The sequence below is a fragment of the Vitis vinifera genome, chromosome 13, assembly GCF_030704535.1.
Source record: "Vitis vinifera cultivar Pinot Noir 40024 chromosome 13, ASM3070453v1".
In the NCBI taxonomy this organism is placed as follows: domain Eukaryota; kingdom Viridiplantae; phylum Streptophyta; class Magnoliopsida; order Vitales; family Vitaceae; genus Vitis; species Vitis vinifera.
This window is the reverse complement of record NC_081817.1, coordinates 28,237,163-28,257,240: the sequence shown is the minus strand read 5'-3', so window position 1 is coordinate 28,257,240 and position 20,078 is coordinate 28,237,163. Positions and strand designations below refer to the sequence as shown.

The window sequence follows — 20,078 nt, the reverse complement described above, 5'->3', positions numbered from 1 at the left end:
CCACATTTTGCTTAATGCGTTTTCACTCAATGACACAACTCTCTCTTTTTATTCATTTGTGAAAATTTTGATTTTTTTAAAAAGACTTGGAGTCATAACTTATTTTTGTTTTATTTTTAAAGGGAAAAATAAAATAAGAAAGAAAAACTCTAAGTGTGACTTCTGAAGGAAAAACAGATCTGTGAAAAACTAAAGTCGGGTCCAGGGGTCAGGTTACCTATTAGGAAGGTATGGTGGTGAGTTGTAGCACCCCTTTAAGCCCTATAATAAGGTCTCTACTAAATAAGGTGAAGCAAATGTGATAATTGATAAGGAAATCAATGGATACCAGTGAAATGATCAAATAATAAAACGAATTACGCATAAGAATAAACAAAGTGGGATTGAGATTGTACCTTAACAGCAAGTAATAGTGCGCTATCATGAAATGATATTATTGCACAATAATAAACACAAATATATCGTATGTATCACAAAACAAAGCAAGAAATCATCAATGACAATTATGCATTTCACTCAGATTATTTTTAAAAAGAATATCATGGATGTTGGACTCCCACCAAAGCCCAATTGATTTTGCATAAATTAATCCCACAAATTCTAATGTTTTGGAATTATGAAAATCATATTCATGCTTATAAAAAATAGTGAATACCGTGAAAATTATTTAAAACGATAGAAAATCACAAAATGCATGCCTGAATAAAATATGGCAGCAAGTTTATTAAAAATTAGATTTTGGTGACTTAGGATTTTAATGAAGAAGAAAAAAAAAAATAATAAAAAATAAATAAATAAAATAAAGTAAAACAATAAAATGAATAAAATAAAGTAAAACAATAAAATGAATAAATAAATAATTAGATAAAAGATAAATAAATGATTTATTAAATTAGATGAATAAACAAATTAAAAAATGAATTTAAAATATTTAAAAAGATTTGAAAGACAGATTTTTGAAAATCAAGTTTTGAAGATAAGTGTGAGGGATTAAAAAGATGAGAACATGTGACCTTTGGGATTGCATGCTAAGGGTGGCCATGCATGGCCATGCGGAAGTGGGGCCTAGGATGGAATTAAAATTATTTGAAAATGTGGAGTTTTGAAAATGATTTGAAAATTGAAGTTTTGAAGATCAAATTTGAAAATTGGAATTTTGAAAAATTATTTGAGAATGAGAGTTTTGAAAATTGAAATTTTGAAAATTAAATTTGAAAGTGGAATTTTTGAAAATCGGAATTTTGAAGAATTATTTGAAAATATATTTTTTAAAAAAATTGGAAATTTGGAAAATTATTTGATAACAAAAGTTTTGAAAATTAAATTTGAAAGAAATTGAAGTTTTGAAAATCATTTGAGAATTTTTTTTTTCAAACTAGCGTCTCTGAGCTTTTCGAAAGCTCTAGTCAAAGTTGTGCCCAATGGAGTAAACTATCTCGCGGACCTCTGTGCATATAGTTTAGGCAGCGGGGGAGTAGTGGTTCTCGGATGTGGTGGTCGTGGCTACATGCTAGTCTGAGCAATGTAAGACTGTTGAACACGAATTGGCTTATACTGATGTTGTAGATGAGAGAAATGAACTCTGACTATAGGAGGTCTATAAGGTGAGTGATGTGCGGGCCTTTGATGCTAATAGCTAATAATGTCAACCTCTCCAGATCTATTAGATGATCTAACCGACTTTTTCCCCTTACTGTTAGGGGAATGAGCAACATTTGTCCATAATCCTCGAGCAATGACCTCCTCAACACTGAAAGCTGCATGAACTAGACTCTTAAGATCCTGAAATGGAATGCCCACAAGGCATCTAGCAAACCTCGGCTGTAGGTTTTGAAGAACCATATCAATTCGATCCCGCTCCTTAGGACGGTCTATCATACTAGCCACTTTTGCCCTCCAATGACTAACAAAGGAAGCAATAGACTCGTCTGACCTTTGTTTGGTGGCCTCCAATTCTCGTCTAGATACATCAATGACGACACTGAAAGCAAACCGAGTTAGAAACTCATGAGCCACATCTTCCCAGGTGCGAAGTCTCGAAGGCTCAACTGAGGTAAACCATCTCTAAGTTGCCCCACTAAGTGACATAGGGAAAAAAGCCACCAACTGTGCATCATCTATCCGATGCGCTCTCATGATTGTGCTGTATAGTCTCAAGTGGATCTTCGGACAACCAATCCCACTATAATGCTCAATGTTTGGCATGCAAAACTTGGCGGGCAAGCTAGCCACCGGTATGCCATCCTTATCATTCCAAGTCAAGTCTCTATCTTGTAATCTGATATGTCTCATCCTGGACTCAAGCTTCTCAACCCTGGCCTCTTGCTCGACCAATCTAGTATCATCAGTAGTAGTAACAATGGAAGGTGACACTATGGCAGCAAGTGGTGGAACAGTCTCACAATGTTCTGATAGATGAAATGGAACGCCATGTGAAGTCCCAAGTGGAAGAACCTGCGCTGTCTGAGATGCATGGGAAACTGTCTCATCAACAATGTTTTAAAAACCAGACTGGACTGGTCGGTCACCGTTCCGGTCTGGCCTGGTCATTTGGACCTGATGGGGATCAAACCGGGGTTGGACCGCTTGAACCGACGGTCCAACCGGTGAATCGGATGAACCGACCGGTTCAAATGATTTTAATTTTTTTTTATAAAAAAAAAACAACATCAAAACGATGCCATTTTGGAGTCCTATATAACAAAATTAAAATCTCAAAAGCTGCAGGCTGCAACCTCCAAACTCCAAGTCTCCAATCCTTCCTTCTTCGCCCGCCGTCGATGCGTCCCAGCCGCGACACCAAGACAGATCCTGTCGATGGCTTGCGATACCCATACAGGTCCCTTCGACGGCCCACGACACCCACACGGGTATCGCCAACGTTGGGAAGCTCCCTCCATCTCCTCCGCCCGTCGTCGACGTGTCCCAGTCGCGACACCAAGACAGATCTCGTTGACGGCCTACGACACCCACACAGGTCCCGCCAGCGGCCCATGACACCCAAACAAGTATCGCCAGCGTTGGAAAGCTCACCCCCTCTCCTAACTGGTAGCTCGCCCCGGCGTTAGAGTTTGCCCAGTGAGCTGTGTCAATTGTGGGGTAACAGGGTTTGCCCACTGCCTAGTGAGGTGCGTTGTTTGGCCGTGATGGGGTTTGCCCAGTGAGGTGCGCCTTTTACCAATACAGCTTATGGTATTTGGAATTGTGTGGATTGGGCTTGTAAAATGCTTGTAACTTGTGATTCTTCTCTTCCCTTCCATGTCACGACTATGGTGGATTCAATGAAAATGTTTATAATGTTTATTAGAGTTTCCTTACAGTTTGTCTTGTTGACATTGTGTAAGTTGGAATATGATGAGTAACAGAGCCAGGTGCTTGTAGTCATTTTCCAACTTGTGATTTGTAATCACTAATTAATAATTATACTTTGAAGCTAGACCAATTTTGAGCTTCAAATATGGTAGAGCAGAAGTCCCATCAAGCCCTTTTGAGTAGCAATAAAGAACATAGTCTCTCACTGTGGTTTCCGTTTCCCTGTATTGTCAAAATGCTTTGTGGTGCCCATGGTTAGCTATGGTTGTGGACATGCTAGATAATAGTGACACAATATGGGAAGCCCTTCAGCACAATCCATGTCTTTTAGGTGGTTTGAATTGAGCCTAACAGCCTCAGATATTAACTCCAACAATGTAAGTCCTAATCTCATGGTTTGCTCCTTGTACCCCATCAATATATCTCTACAAAATTACTTTAGAATTTAGATAAATTTATAATTGGATCAAAACATGCTTGTTATAATGACCAGTATTCCTTTAGATAAATTTACCTATTGATATGTGATTGTTATAAATTGTTGATGACTTGATTATAAATCATTAAATTGTTGATGACTTCCATTATCTACGTTAATGTGATATTTTTGTTTCTAATTTGATAGAGAAATAAAAAATAGCATCAAACTTGACTCCATCCTCTGGTCAAGATTCAACTACCAATTCTCAATCAATTAGAAGTAAGACTGATCCTGCATGGGAGCATGTTTCTGAAGAAAGATATGCAAATGGAAGGAAAGCTCTTATTAGTTTGTATTGTAAAAAGATTACAAAAGGTGGGGGTATTCATATAATGAAACAACATCTTGCTAGAGTGAAAGGAGATATTGGTCCATGTAAATCAATTCCTCCTGATGTAAGATTTCGAATGGAAAATTCTTTGCAAGAGTTTGTGAATTCTAAGAAAGCAACCTAAGAAGCATATGAATGTAGAAATCCTTATGGTCCTAATGTGTCATAATTTGAAGGGGATATGACAGAAGGTGAAGAAGAGGTTCAAGAAATGCAAAGTCCTATGGCAGCTAATAGTGGAAAAAGGAAAAAATCAACAGTGGATAAATATTTTGCACCAAGAAATACTCAAGGAGCTCAACCTTCCATGAGGAGTGTACTAACTGAGAAAGAAGCTATTTGGAGAGCGGATATGGCGGTTAGGAGATTCTTTTATGATGCAGACATTCCTATTAATGTAGTGAATTCCTTCTACTTCAAGCCAATGTTGGATGTTATATCTGCAATTGGTCTTGGATATAAGGGTCCAAATTACCATCAGCTACGAGTTAATCTTTTAAAGGATGTCAAGAAGGAAGTTCAGTTACTTGTGGACTCTTATCATGCAATTTGGGAAAAAGTTGGGTGTACAATAATGGGTGATGGTTGGACAGATAATAGACAAAGAACACTCATCAACTTCCTTGTGTATTGTCCTAAAGGCATATCGTTTGTGAAATCTGTTGATGCTTCGGACATTGTCAAGGATGCAACTAATTTGTTTCAGTTATTTGATGGGGTGATTGAATGGGTTGGTCTACTCAATGTAGTTCATATAGTGACTGATAATGCAACAAATTATGTGGTCGTAAGGAGATTGATTTCTCAGAAGCATAAACACATTAGTTGGTCACCTTGTGCAACTCATTGTCTTAATTTGATCTTTAAGGATATTGGTAAGATGGACCATGTTGCTGAACTTGTAAGACGTGCATCAAAGGTGACAATTTTTGTTTATAATCATGTTGCTTTGTTAAGTTGGTTGAGAAAAAAACAAGAATGTACAGAGATTTTGCGACCTAGTGCAACTCGCTTTGCTACTACATTCATTACACTCAAGAGTCTTCATGATCATAAACATGACTTGCAAGCTTTGGCGACTAGTAAGTTTTTTGTGGACTCTAGATATTCAAAGGATTATAAAAGCAAAGTTGTGGTTTCCATCATCTTGGATAATAATTTTGGAATTATTGTTTGATTGTTGTGAATCTTATGTCTCCACTAATGCGCTTATTGCGTATTGTTGATTGTGATGAGAGGCCTTCGATGGGATATGTGTATGAAGGCATGTATAGGGTTCGTTTGGGCATCAAGAAATTGTTTAACTACAACGAAAGACTATACAAGCCTTATATAGAGATCATAAAGCAACGTTGGGATCAACAACTAAAGAAAAGCATTCATTCAGCAGCTTATTGGTTGAATCCATGTTTCCAATATGATCAAGAAAACTTTTGTAATAAGCCAAATGTTATTGGAGGTGTCATGGATGTTATTGATCAGAAAGTTCTGAAAGGCAAGCTTGAAACAATGAATGAAATGAAGTTATTTCGTGATCGATTAGGAAGTTTTGGAAGAGGCCTTGCTTATTCTTCACATGAAGTACTTCAACTTGGTAAAATATTATCTTCATTTATTAGTATGTTTATTTATTTTTATTAGTTACCTACTTACTATTTAATATTTTAAACTTGCTAATGTGTTTTATTTTTTTTTCTTATTTTTAATGTGAAATGGTAACTAGATGAATGGTGGAGGCTACATGGATACAGTGCACCACATTTGCAAAAGTCAGTCATTCTAATATTGAGCCAAACTGCATTGTCTTCTGGATGTGAGAGGAATTGGAGTGTCTTTGAACGTATACATACCAAAAGAAGGAATAGATTGGAACATCAAAGGCTTAATGATCTTGTATACGTTCATTACAATTTGCGCCTAAAAAATCGATATAAATGATTTATTAGTTGTTTTGAATTTAAATTCTTCTATTCACAATTATGAATAATTATATGCTTTTTTTTAGGTTCTATAAAAAGAAAAGAATCTATGATCCCATTGACTATGCATGCATTGATGAGACTGATTTCTGGGTAGTTGATGACGATCAACCAACAGAGTTAGATATTGAAGAATTGGAAAATCTTCTATATGAAGAAGAGTCAATTCCAATAAATGAAGTGGAAGGTTCAAGTTCTCACATTGGTTAGTAAAATATTTAAACTTATAAAAGTTCAATAATTATATTTTTTTTCTTCAAAAATGATTTCTTGTTGATATATATTCAATATTTTTGTAGATAATGAGGATGGTGGTGATGTGGCTATAGAAGGGCTTGATGTGGAGAACTTTGGTTTTCCAGATGCTCATATTCAATCTCCATATTCCAATTTCCAAAATGAATGAAGACATGAATTTTATATTTATTAGTATGCAAAAAAATTCATGAATATTCAAACATTGACATGTTATATTTTTATTTTGAGTAATTATTTAAGTGTTGTGGACCTATGGTTGACATTTTTATTATCTATTATGGACAATGTGTTAAGTTAACAATTCTTTGATAATTTGGTTATTATAGGATAGTAATGGTTTGATTATTTGATAAATATTGAGTTTATTGACTTTATGAATGTATAGCATCTTACATTGTGTTATAGATATCATATATGATAATTGATGACTTCTACAAGTAAAAATTTTTGTGACAAAACTCAACAAACAAAGTAGATGCTGTCAAAATTTACATAGAATTTATTAATTTATTAATTTTTTATAATATATAAAATAATAAAATATATATTTATGACGTCACCGGTTCGATAACGGTTCGACTGTCGGTCCGACCGGCGAACCGTGAACCGGTAACTTTTCTGGTTCAATGACCAATTCGGTTCTGAAAGCATTGCTCATTGGTGACCATGCCAACTGGATGATGATCCTGGCAAGAACTCTCTATCTGATCCAAACGTCTACTGACTCTTACTATGAACTCCTGAATAGAAGCAAGTGCAGAAGCTAGCTCGTCTAACATCTCAATTGAACTGTCTGAACTCTGATGTGAATCTACTCTGATCAATCGACCTCCAACTCTTTTCCAAGAATGTGACTTCAAACTCAACCAACTCCTAAACTGACTCCCAACAATGCAAACAAATTGGATGAAGGACACAAGATAGAACCCTAAAAGATAACCATATAACATGCAAACACATGGTCTTGAGGTGGCAATCCGAAATCTGGATGTATAATGAGAACTCTAGAGTCATAAAGGTGTCCACTGTGAGATAGCTACAAATATGACTAGAGAATTTGTATCAATAATCCAAGATGAAAGAGGTGTGAGAAACACACTATCACGAGATCAATACTCCATCTATAAACACATATCTTTAACTCAATCTTCAACTCGAGCTCCATGAAGAGAAAAAATGATAAGGTGATCAAAGCGAATCTCTAAAAAAAAATTGTAAATGTGAAAACGTGCATTTCACCCTAAAAGATGATCATGATCAACAAATATATCCCAAAGCATCAAGCAAAGGACAACCAACTGAAAGGACGTGCCAAGCCAAGAAAGGAAGACAAAAGCCCTTGGGAGAAAACATGCTAAACTCATCGAGAAACTAGAAAGAGTCAACACTACATGAAAAAAGGTGGTCCAACTGATACTCAAACTTGTATTGATCTTTAAACACTCTCAATTGGAGACCAAAAGAGGGAGTATTGGATCCGAATTGTAACTAAAGAGGCTCTAAAGGTCCTCAGATGCACCTACGTGTAGGAAAAAAGTCCTAGTCGAAGGATCTAAGGCTCAACCTACAAAGTGAAGGTAGCTTTAAAAGAAAATGGGTGGACTTTAAAGGATCCTTAGCAGAAGGGATCGTACCATATGGTGCTACGCAACCCTCTACACGCCTCCTAAGAGACGGGGTACTTCCATGCAAAGTGGTCATCACTTCCACACATGCACTACCTCGGCATCTCAAGAGCTTTCCGATGGTGAAAGCTCTCGCAACTCTCAGTACTCAGTAATAAACTAAAGTGCATAGTGAGTGGTGTGGGTGCATTCGAAAATCCTATCAAACTAAAGCAGAAAAATAAACACATTGGTCACACAAATATCCTGAAATTTATCTTTGGGCTATACAAGTCTTCAAAGATCAGATTCCAATCAACATCAATGTGTCGACCTCCTCCAGAATGCTCCCAAACATAGATACAACCCATCGCTAGACCCTACTCCTAATAACTAGCTTGGTCGAAGAGCAAACAAAACAACAAATCTCATATCAAATACGAGATCAAGGAAAACAATGTTGATCGAGACTAGAGACTTGGAGATAAGGGGATAGGTGTGTGTCCCACATAGACAAGCAACTCATGCAATCACACGGAAAGAGAGAAGTTATGCAACAAACAATCATGCAAAGCACATGTATATCATCCAAATCTACACACAAGCTAAGCAAGAAATATGATAATCGAGATGAATATCTAGCAAGGATAGCATGCTCCGTGATAATCATAATAATATACAACCAAGAGAATCAAACATGTCAAGATGAATGAGATAAGCAGCAAGAAGAATGTACATGTCAAGGTGAGCAGAGTAATCATACAACAAGGAGAGTCAATATGTGAGGATAGTCGAAAGGATCAATCAATATAATCAACATGCCAATGTCTCAAACGAATACAATAACCAATCATGCGTCAAAGATAATGATACCAAAAGCTCTCAATGTGCAATCAATAGTTAAGCAAACACACGCACAAAGAGAGGTAGGTACCCACTGATTGACTAATCAAACGCAACATTTGCCTCAACTTATGTTCAAGCTTGACTCTCTAGTGATCTCCAATAGAATCGCCATTTTGTTTTCTCTTTAAAAATAAAACAAAAATAAGTAGTGACCCCAAATCTTTTTTTAAAAAAATCAAAATTTTCACAAATAATAAAAAAAAAGTTGCGCCATCGAGTGGGAATGCATCGAGCAAAATGCAGGATCCACACATTTCTAATATTTCATTTTTGTAAAAATGATTTTTAAAAACTATTATTTTTTAAATAAAATATATAAATGTTCCTATATTTTATAAAAAAAATTATTGTTATTTTTTAAAAAAAAAAATAAAAACATAAAATACATCCAAACAACACTTAAATTTTTCATTTTAAAATTACCTTCATTTTCCAATAAAAGAATTTTTAAAATATGATTTTTAAACATAAAAAATAGCATAATGAAATTAATTGTTTCAATTTCTACTTCTACTCTTAAAAGTTAAAAATGATCCCAACAAGTAGAAGTATAATAAGGTTTGTATAGGTGCTTGAATATATAAAGTTGAATTTCTCCCATCCCAATCCATTTTTCATAAACAAAATCAAAGAAAAATCTTATTGATGTACTGTCTTTTTTAGTTGATATATCCATGAGTTTAATCCTGATTTTGTGAATTAAAAAGGTGCTTGAAAATTTGTAAATTAAATTCTCAAAATTAGGTATTAGGTTAGAAAGTCAAGGAAGAAAATTTAAATATGAAATTGAGAGGTTTTTTAAAAAAATGAAAATTTTAGGGTTTGGAGTCATACTCAGCCTGATGTTGAAGATGCATGCATGATAGGAAATTGGGCTAGATAAGGTTCTTTTTGAGCTTGTTGATAACTTGCACAAGCACATTACATAGCATTAGTAAAGACATTTTATGGTGTTGATTTGAAAGTGATTGTCATAAATGTGTTTTGAATTTACAACAATTTATTGGTAACTTTTTTTTTTTTAAAGGTCTGTTAGTCTTTTGATAGAAATGGAAAGTATGTTAAAATTGTTTTTGGTAATTAAATACACAACTTCCTTTTTTCTTTTTCTATTTTTTGGAAGAAGCTCTACCAAGTAATATTGAAAAAATTATTTAAACTAATTCTTTGAATTTTTAAAATTTTATTGAACGTCTAATTTTATAAGAAAAACACTTTCAAACATCAAGAAAAATACTTTTAACCTTACAAGAATTGATTCTATTAAATTAAAATTAATATTTTACAAGAGAAGAATGCTAGGGTTTTAGAATGGATATGCATTGATCTATTGTCATAAATCAATATTTATAGGGTTAATTTCATCATTACAAGATAATAGGTTTATAGCTGGCCAAAGACTCAAAAAGACATGGCTATAAGACATAAGAGCAAATATAAGATGCCACAACAAAGCTTGACTATAGTGGCATAGATAAATCCTATAGTTGCGGCCACCAGAAAAAATCACAACTTGAGGCTATACCCATGGTCACATTTATTCTAAAACTAAAAGGGTGGTCAATTCTAAAACTACTAAAAGGTCTTTTAATTTAGCTGGGGGTGGTTAGACAAGTCCAAAGGGATGATATAAATCTTTAGCCACCGTTGTCAATAAAGTTATAAATATTGTTTTTTATAAATGTAGCTACGACTATAGCCTCTAGAATAAATAGTTGCGTTTTATGATTTTTATCCCGTGATCGCAATTATAGGATTGATCTGTATCACCTATAATTACGCTTTGTCGTAGTCTTTTATATCTGCTCTCATATCTTATGGTCATACCTTTTTTTTTTTTAGTCTTTAAATATTGCTACCAAAGGCTGTACCTATAAACCTATTATCTTGTAGTGATTACTATAACATGAGGATTAGAATAGGGAATGCTCACACCCTCTGAGTACTTGTGAGATGATCCAAATTTAGAAAAATTAGAAAAAAAAAATTAGTATAAAAACATAATGAAAACTCTTACTCTCTTAGGTGGTGTTTGTTTTTTGATTGAATATAGAAAAAAACCAAATATTTTGGCTTTTTCTATTAAGTTAAAAGTAACTTTTTGTCATCATTTAATATAATTAAACTGAACTTATTGATAATAAGTTCATTTTATTTATGTTAGATGATGTCAATATGTTACTTTTAGTTGAATAGAAAAAACCAAAATATTTGACTTTTTCTATTCAGCCAAAAAACAAACACCACCTTAGTCTTGTTTTAAGCGATGAGTGTAAGAAAATTGATTAAAATATAAAATGGATGAGTCATTTATTAATAACAACAATTTAACTCAGAAATTTGATTCAAAATAAGAGTTTTTTACTAATTGATGATAGTAAAGATGTTTGATGGAAATTTTGTCCTCTTTAATAATAATAATTGTTAGGATAAAGTTTGTGGAGATTTTCTATATAAATAAGGAATTTTGTGTATGAAGATCCATAGTGACTTTTGATAGTGTGAATTCTGGTAGAGAACTCAATTGATTATCTTTATCTTATATATTAGTTTATTTATTATGGTCTTGATGACGTTCATAAGTAGTGGCATGCTCAAATTTCTCATGATATTGTTGGAATTAATCAATGTAAATAATGACATAAGGGATAAGGTGAGTAGATGCTTTCTAGAAAATATCATCTTTCTTCTAAAAAAAATTAATTTATTATTAATTCTAAATCATGTTGTGGGACAAAAGCTTGTGATGATGTTTTGGTGTTTCAATTGTGTATAATAAAATACATCATTAATTGGTCTATTTGATCACTTGATTCATATTATTTGTCATGTGATTAAAAAGAGAATAAATTAATTAAATGTCAAAAAGATTTTTTTTTATCCAAAAAATTATAATAAATTCAAGAAATAACTTTTACTATGATGCTCAATCATTTAATATACTCTTTAATTTACAATCCTTGACTGATAAAAAAAAAAAAGATACGATAATTAAAGTTAAGTAGAAGAAATTTTCATACTCAAAATCTATTTAATTGAATGACATTATTAAAGAACAATTGCAATAAATTTAAGAAATGTTTTTTGTTTTTTTTTTGACATCAATTTGTTTTTAATGTCTTTTAATTTAAATAATTATAAATCCATTATTTATTTATTTATATAAAAGTGTTATGTAAAACTATATATTTCATTTTGTTTTCTTAACTATTGATAAATTCTTCAAAGAAATCAATTTCTTTCTTGTTCCTTTTCTATTAGTGTTATAAGCATTTTAATATAAAAAATTATTATAATTTTTTTTATTCTCTTTCTTTCACATTTTAATTCCTTTTTCTTTTATTTCCTTTCCTAAAATATTTAATTATTAATTATCTTACTATGTATAGTTGTGATCAACATTAGGATAAAATTTAAAAAATCACTTTTGTTACAAAGAATTAACTTTCATGAATATCAACCAAAAACTATAAGCTAAAATCTAAGCTCATTGTCATAATTTCTCTATGGCCACTATGAACTCATTTTGACTTCCCTTATCCTCAAAGGTACCCATATCAAGAAGCCCAAGAAATTAATTTAATTTAAAAGTATTAACTAAAGAAATATGTTTTTATAAATTTGTATTTATAATTGTTTATTATTTAAAATTTGGAGAAAAAAAAATGATGACAATCTACCATATAAAATCAACATATATGATATAACATCTCATAATTTATTTATTTTTTAAAAAAAAATACTACAAAAAGACCTAATTAATATCTCCAATGATATATCTAAGTTTATTCAAATATTATTGCAAGAATCATTTGACATAGAATTGAGTGATTGATAAGTACTCATGTGTATATATTATATATATATATATATGTACTCTAGTAAACCTAGGAAAACATCCGTTGAATAGTAGAAGTTACTTCATGTGAAAGGGCAATGCATACTAGTATAGAAATGTAAGATCCAAGATGCCCTCAAATAAAAAAGAAAAAAGAAAAGGAATTGTATATGATGATGATGAGAAGGAACATAAGTGCTATTCATAATGCCTTGGTATAAAAGCAAAAGCTACTTCCATTAGATATTTCTCAATGTTCTCACTATTACCTTCAATCATGATGCCCACATATTTGCCCATTTTTCTACATCAATCCATCATCCCTTCAAAAGCAAGCAATTTTTTTTTTTATTTCCTCAATTTAATTCTTAAAATCAAGACCTTTAATATTATGTTAAAGCAACATATTTTCTAACCATAATTTATCTTTTAAAACAGAAATACTTAGATTAAGAGGCTAAAATAATCTTCATTTTATAAAAGCAATATTGGACAAAAATATCTTTTGTGTGTGTGCCTTATTTTTTGAAAGTAATGGGCATAAAAAAAACTCGATGAAATATATTTTTGTAAAAAAAATTGGTCATTCTCCTTATTTCAGACAATCGAAAATCATTTTTTCTAATTAGGAATAATGATATTAATGTTTTATTATAAAATCAACAAAAAAGATTTAAACCCATTAATAATCATATATAAATTGTGTTAAATATTAAAACAAAAAAAAAAGTAAAAAAAAAATGGGTTAGGGTTAATGAATCCCGATGTGAGATGTGGTTAAGACAAGCATGGGTATGCACTAAGTATAGTACTACTTTTTGTAATTAAAAACACATTTCTCTCTCATATATTGGCTAAGATTTGCTCCATATTCAAATCAAAAGAATAAAAGACAGATAAAAGGGGGAAAAGGTATGGGTAAAGCGTGCTTACTTTGTTATCATTCATAGGATCCAAAAAAATAGGGACAATTCGGTGTAAAGTGATGCTAAGGACTTAGAGAGAATATATAGGCTCTTCCGCAATCCAAGGATGAGATTTTTGAAGCTTGGACTGGCTTGGTTTTGGCTGTTGACTTTGGTCTTTGAAGCCTTTCTTTTTATGTTCTTAGAAGGGGAGAATTGTACATTATTTAATTATAAAACCCCCCCAAAAAAACCTAAATATTTTCATTGGTTGGCTTAATTTAATATGTAATTTTTTGGAACATTGTTAATTATTTTTAAACTAAAGCCGCCCTAAGTATCTAATAGTATCTTTTAGGGTATTGTGTTAAGATTTTCATAAGAAATTGATGAAGAAATCTCAATAATGAGATGGAAAATGTATTTTCTTCTTGGGTATTTTGTATTAAATTTTATTTCTTTGTATTTAGGTATTATTTTTCTTTTATAACTCTTAGTTTTTATATTTTTATTTAATGGTTTAGATCATCTACGTACACCTTAAATAATAAAATATATTTATATAAAAAATTCTTTTCAAATGAAAATAAAAAATATGGAAAAACATTACGTTAACAAATTTAAAAATTATTTCATTTATTTTAACTAATTAATTCTTAAAACCTCGATACGAGGCAGAATTAATAACATGCCATTTTTGGCAATAGAATGGTAATTTTCATTTGAATAAGGCCCAATGGCACAGTGCCCCAAAAAGTGGGGGACACACCTCCATGATACATGGCTCATAAACCAAGCAATGGCAGCCAAGCCAACCTCCCAAGTCTCAACACTCTAATTCCAAAAAAGCAAACGTCTCTTTTTCCTAGTTTAAAACCCCCCTCCAAAGCCCCTTTCCCATGTAGAGAGAAAATCCACTCCCCATCACTGTCTCTACACAGACCCCATGGAAGGAGAAGACCAAGCTCTCTTCCACGCTTATCCTTGCGCATACTATGTACAAAGCCCATCCACCCTCTCCAGAGCCAACAGTGCTGACTGCCAAAACAACCTCTCAACATGCCACTCCCCTCTTCGATCAGAAACCTTCATGAACAACCCCACAAACACCAGCCAAGAAGTCAATAGATTCAGCTACCTCTCGCGATACTCGTCGTCATCACGGGGATCGAATAACTCGTTTTTGCATGAGAAGAAGATAGTACTGTATGATGCCCAGAGCCAGGGAACGGGGACGGAGAATGGGGAGAATGGGGAGAATAGGAGGAGGATGAGTGTAGGCATGGAGGTTGATGGGGGCGGGGAGGAGGGTGGTGGTGGGGATGATGAGGAAGAGGAGTATTATTATGGAAGATCATCGTTTTCTTCAAAAAGTGGTGGTGGTGGGTGGTGGAGATACTTCTCTTTTAGGACTTCATCTTCATGTTTGTGGATTTGCTTGCAGATAAGTTGGAGGTTGATGGTGAGCTTGGGAGCTGCATTGCTTGTTTTTTGCATTGCTACTAAGCCACCTCCGCCCATGATGTCCATCAAGGTACATATCTCATCTTCTTCCTTCCTTTTTTTTTTTTTCTCATGGTGTATATTACTTTTAGGTTACATTTGAAACATTAATTAGAACGAGGAATGAGAATAAAAATAATTAAACCTAACTTTGATGATTATGGCGGACATTTTAATTGATCTTTTTCTAGGCAGTATTGTGATTTACCTCTATTTTCATTTTATTTTAATTATCATTTCCCATGCCAATTTTAAGTGCTATTGATTTTTAACAATTCATATATATATATAGTGATGAGTGTGCCACAAGGTGATATAATGGATCGACAATACCGTGGTTAAAAAAGAGGTGGTGTTTATAGACTTAGACCAATTAATTTGAGCTAAAAGCTTTAGATATTGTACAATGAATAATGTTAGATAATAAATTAGGGAGAGAATTTGGTCTAGGCCTGAAGATTTGCTTAGGCTAAGTTAAGGTCAATGGAAGCCTAGCCCATACCCAAGCCAAGAGGGTCCGACCGACCTATTAATGTACCGAAATTAAATTGACTTGGACTAACATCCTAACAAGTAACACCCATATGTGTTACACATTGACCTTAACAAAGAAGGAAATCAAGATCTTGAAATCATTATTTTAACTAAAATCTAGTGGACTAATAATATATATCAAACTTGCATGGCTTACCCAAACCTTCTTAGATGACAAAAATGGTAGTCTATAAGACCATCCCTACCTCAGCCCAATTACACTCACATATTAGACAAGCCACACCCACAAGCTCTCGTAAATCCATGCCCAAAAAATTGTTCCCAATTGGGCTGATTTCGCTTAAAATCCAAAGAGGGAGGCCTTGAAAATAGGCCTGAGCAAAAGATCCCACCTTGTCCAAGTTTGGAATAAATTTGGCCCTTACAATAACCCAACTCCTATTATTATTGAAAGTGAGCTTGTCTAACATTCTTTCACACTTTGATGCCGACTTTATTACCTTTATTTCAAACCAACAATGGTGTCATATCACAACTCATAAAACTATCAACATATTCGAAAATGGTGTTTGTGTATATTCTCACTAGCCATCCTATACCGGTATGTGGAGAGACAAACAAGCTTGCCGACAATGAATAAAAAATGGCCTCTTTTGGGTACAATAATACTTTTGCTAAATAAGAATTTGAAACTTCGTTAACCTATCAATATTCTTATTACTTTTGTTTTAAACCAACAATGGTGTCATCACAATCTTAAAAACCCCATAAAATTATCAATATTATTTTGAAAATTGTGATATATATATATATATATATATATATATATATATATATATATATATATATATATATATATATATATATGTATTCACATATCAAGAGACAAACAAATAAACAAATCACAAATACTCTCTTTTGAGTTCATGACCTCCTACAAAATAAGATTCTAAAATTATATTGAACTATCAATTCTGATCTCAAACATAATGTATATCATGCTCTTTAATGATTTATGACAACCGTCCATGTGTTTCCTAAAGCTATTGCAACCATGATGGTGGCAATGGAGTGATCACTATATAGAGATAAAAGCCACTAACATCTAATGATTATGAGATATCCTCGGTGGTATTGTATAAATCCATTCCTCATCGTTGAGCATTAAAACATTGTCCATTCATCACTTGATATTATCTAGTGCCAAACATACCCTTATGACTTTGTGTCACATCAAGTTTTAAGGGAGAAATTGCAGGTGAATTTTGATCATATGCTTAGAACTCACTACAGTTTTGTACTAGGAGTAACAAAAATAACCACATGGAAAATTTAAATAGTATGATTCAATTTATTTATTTATTTCATTTTTATTTTTATTTTTGGGTTTCTTGGTGATTTGATGTTAAGTGTCGGTTGCAGATGACTGGCATTCGCCAATTTGGCCTAGGAGAGGGCGTGGATGCCTCGGGTGTTACCACTAAGATCCTCACTTGCAATTGCTCCATGGCCCTAATGGTAGACAACAAGTCCAAGCTCTTTGGCCTTCACATTCACCCTCCACTCGTGGAAATATCCTTTGATCACCATCCTTTCGCAACTTCACATGTGAGACACTCACTTTCTTGATATGATATGATGCTACTTTTATCTAGGGCTACAAGATGAGTGGGTTGTATTAAGTTGGTGTCTAATTCTCACGTAATTCAAATGAAGTAATACTCAATGCAAATCTAACATAATTTGGATCTCTAACTTAAAACATTTAACTCAAGTTTAGCTAAACTTCATTTTTTTCAAGTTTGGGTTGCTTGAGTTAGTTGATCATGTCTTACTAATCAAATTGGAGTTAAGTTAGGATGAGTTGAATTTTCCCGTGATTATATTTTTTTTAATCTTTATTTTGATACTTTTATACTAAATTTTAATGAATAAGTAGCATTATATTTGAATATAATAATAAAACGGAAGATATATCTATCACTTTTATATAAACTTTAAATAATATATAATATACTCAAATTTGATTTTTTTCTTTAAATCAATTAAAAACATACAAAATAAATATTGTTATATATAGATCATCTTGGACTAATTGGATATAGAATAATATATGATAAGAGATGAGATAACATGTTATATGTAATATTTGATTGAAAATGATATATAGGACAAGTTATTTTGTCATTTATTATATTTCATATTCAATCAAATATGGTAGATGGTAGAATATATTATTTAATATCTCCAAAATTTATTCTTCTATTTTTTTTATAAATTTTTTATTACTTATTTTTTAAAACAAAAAAATTTAATTAAAGAATTAAAACTATAGTTTTAAAAAAACGTGTATAAAATACAACATAAAATAATATTAATATATGTGTTATTTAATATAATATTTAATATATATATATATATATATATATAATATGTTTTTATATGTTTAACAACATTGTAATATAATGTTTTTTTTCTATAAAATTTAAAGTTTTAATCATGAATATTATTAACAAAAAATTTAAAAATTACTTGCTAAATGATAAACTATAAAAAAAATTTTCAATAATATTCAATATAAAAGCTATTTTATACTTTTTAATAACAAATATCAAATATCAAATATTGAAATAAAATATGTTTTTCATTTCATTTTTTACTTTTTGTATAAACCAAACAAATATATTATGGTACCCATCCGATATAATATCTAAATATACCATGTTCAACTATAAATGAAATTTTAGGATATGCATATCGTCTTATATCAATTGAACACAATTATATATATATCAATTAGAAATAAAAATATTAAATTGGATTGGGGTTGACCAAACCCTTAAGTTGAGCACAACCCCAATTCAATTTGGGTAAAGAAAACTGAACCTAAGTCCAATTCAAAGTACTAGAAATGGTTGCTCAAATTTGTCCAAATATTGAATTTTGTTCGGTGTTCCCAAACCAACCTATTTAAATTGCACCCTTAATTTTGTAACATCTTCTATATAAGTTCATACACTTTTTTTCTTTTAAATTTATAGGGCCAAGAATTATATGCTCCAAGCCATGGTTCATCAAAGTTTCAATTATACGTGGGGACGAGGAATAAGCCTATGTATGGTGCAGGAAGAGCCATGCAGGACATGCTAGAGACCGGGGAAGGCTTGCCACTGGCCATTAGGGTGAGCTTAAAGTCAAGTTTCCGGGTTGTTTGGAGCCTCATTGTGCCTAAGTTTCATCACCAGGCTGAGTGTCTACTATTCCTCAATAGGGCATACGATAAAAGACATGGAACACAAGTATATAATAGCACTTGCACTGTTACTTCTTAGTATTCACTAAAGTTTTGAATTCAATCAAAGTGAGATATATATTTCCATGGTGGAGTTGGCAAATTAAGTTATAAGGGTATATGTATATTGTTACATTGTGTATGCATTTTTTTCATTGTTTATTTAGAAATGGGCTTCATCTATAATTAAGCTTCAAGAGATGGTAATTTTTTCTTTTCATGCCCACCATAAATGGAATTTTTAATTATTTAATTTAAATAATTAGACATGCTAATTGAAAATATTTAAGTCTTGTTCAAAATAATGCTTAGTTTCATCATCTAGTAGTCGAAAAAGTTGAAGTAATTATTGCTATGATGTGTTTGAATCTTGTTATATTCTAAAGATTGCATTTGATCTTTAAACAGTGTTTTTAGGGTTTGAAGAGCCCACTTGAACAATGCTTTAATAAAGTAACTTAATTATAGTATTTAAAAATAAGATTAGCTTAAAGTATGTAACAAATTTTTTTTAAAAAAAAATCATCTTTTCTTAATTCAAAATAGTATACTTTCATTGCTCAAAATTTACGATGTAAGAAATGAAACCAATTATAAGTACAAAACTTACAAATAAAATTAACTCGATGATATAATAAAACGTTTTCGAGATCAATCAACAAAGAGAGAAAAATAAAAAGAATTGACAAAAAGGGTGTTGATCCTTAAGGTGCAACAAGAACCGAAAGCGATATCCTTACCATCTTGAAATGGATAAGAAAACAATATTAGATATTATTGTGAAAAACAAAAAAGGAAATGCATGAGCACCTTTGACATGATTTGAGTGGAAGGACTCATACACCACTCACTCAACAAGTTATTTGATTTTTTGAAGTCGTACTCCTTTTGTACTCCCATTATATGTATAATATTAAATAAAGTCAAAAAAAATATAATTGTGCCTTTTGAAAGGATTTAAGGGCCTCTTTTGTACTAGGATGTGTGACGGAAATGTAAATCTAGCGAGTTCAATTAGTGGCAAATAATAATAAATAAACTTGGAGAATCTAATTTTATATATAGATATTGCATGAAAATGATAATTAAAATAACACTTCCATGCCTATCATGGAGAAGGCAACATTGGTGATTAGACGAGCTTGATTTCATAATTAAGTTCTAGGGTTTTGAT

At 32.0% G+C, this 20,078-nt stretch overlaps 1 protein-coding gene across 1 annotated transcript; it reads left to right on the top strand.

The window, feature by feature from the left end:
* The first annotated feature begins 14,508 nt into the window (after positions 1-14,508).
* Positions 14,509-18,991, top strand: LOC100261971 (uncharacterized). Its single transcript, XM_002275367.4, has 3 exons — positions 14,509-15,148; positions 17,035-17,220; positions 18,654-18,991. Exons 1-3 carry the CDS (start codon positions 14,561-14,563, stop codon positions 18,942-18,944), a joined length of 1,065 nt encoding a protein of 354 aa, XP_002275403.1. The 5' UTR covers positions 14,509-14,560; the 3' UTR covers positions 18,945-18,991.
* The last annotated feature ends 1,087 nt before the right edge of the window (positions 18,992-20,078 follow it).

What these genes read in the sequence shown, in the direction of transcription:
- LOC100261971 (XM_002275367.4), top strand. Translation starts at nt 14,561, where the DNA reads ATGGAAGGAGAAGACCAAGCTCTCTTCCACGCTTATCCTTGCGCATAC. An exon ending in CGCCCATGATGTCCATCAAG is followed by an intron (nt 15,149 to 17,034) that starts GTACATATCTCA and finishes TGTCGGTTGCAG; the next exon opens with ATGACTGGCATTCGCCAATT. An exon ending in ATCCTTTCGCAACTTCACAT is followed by an intron (nt 17,221 to 18,653) that starts GTGAGACACTCA and finishes TTAAATTTATAG; the next exon opens with GGCCAAGAATTATATGCTCC.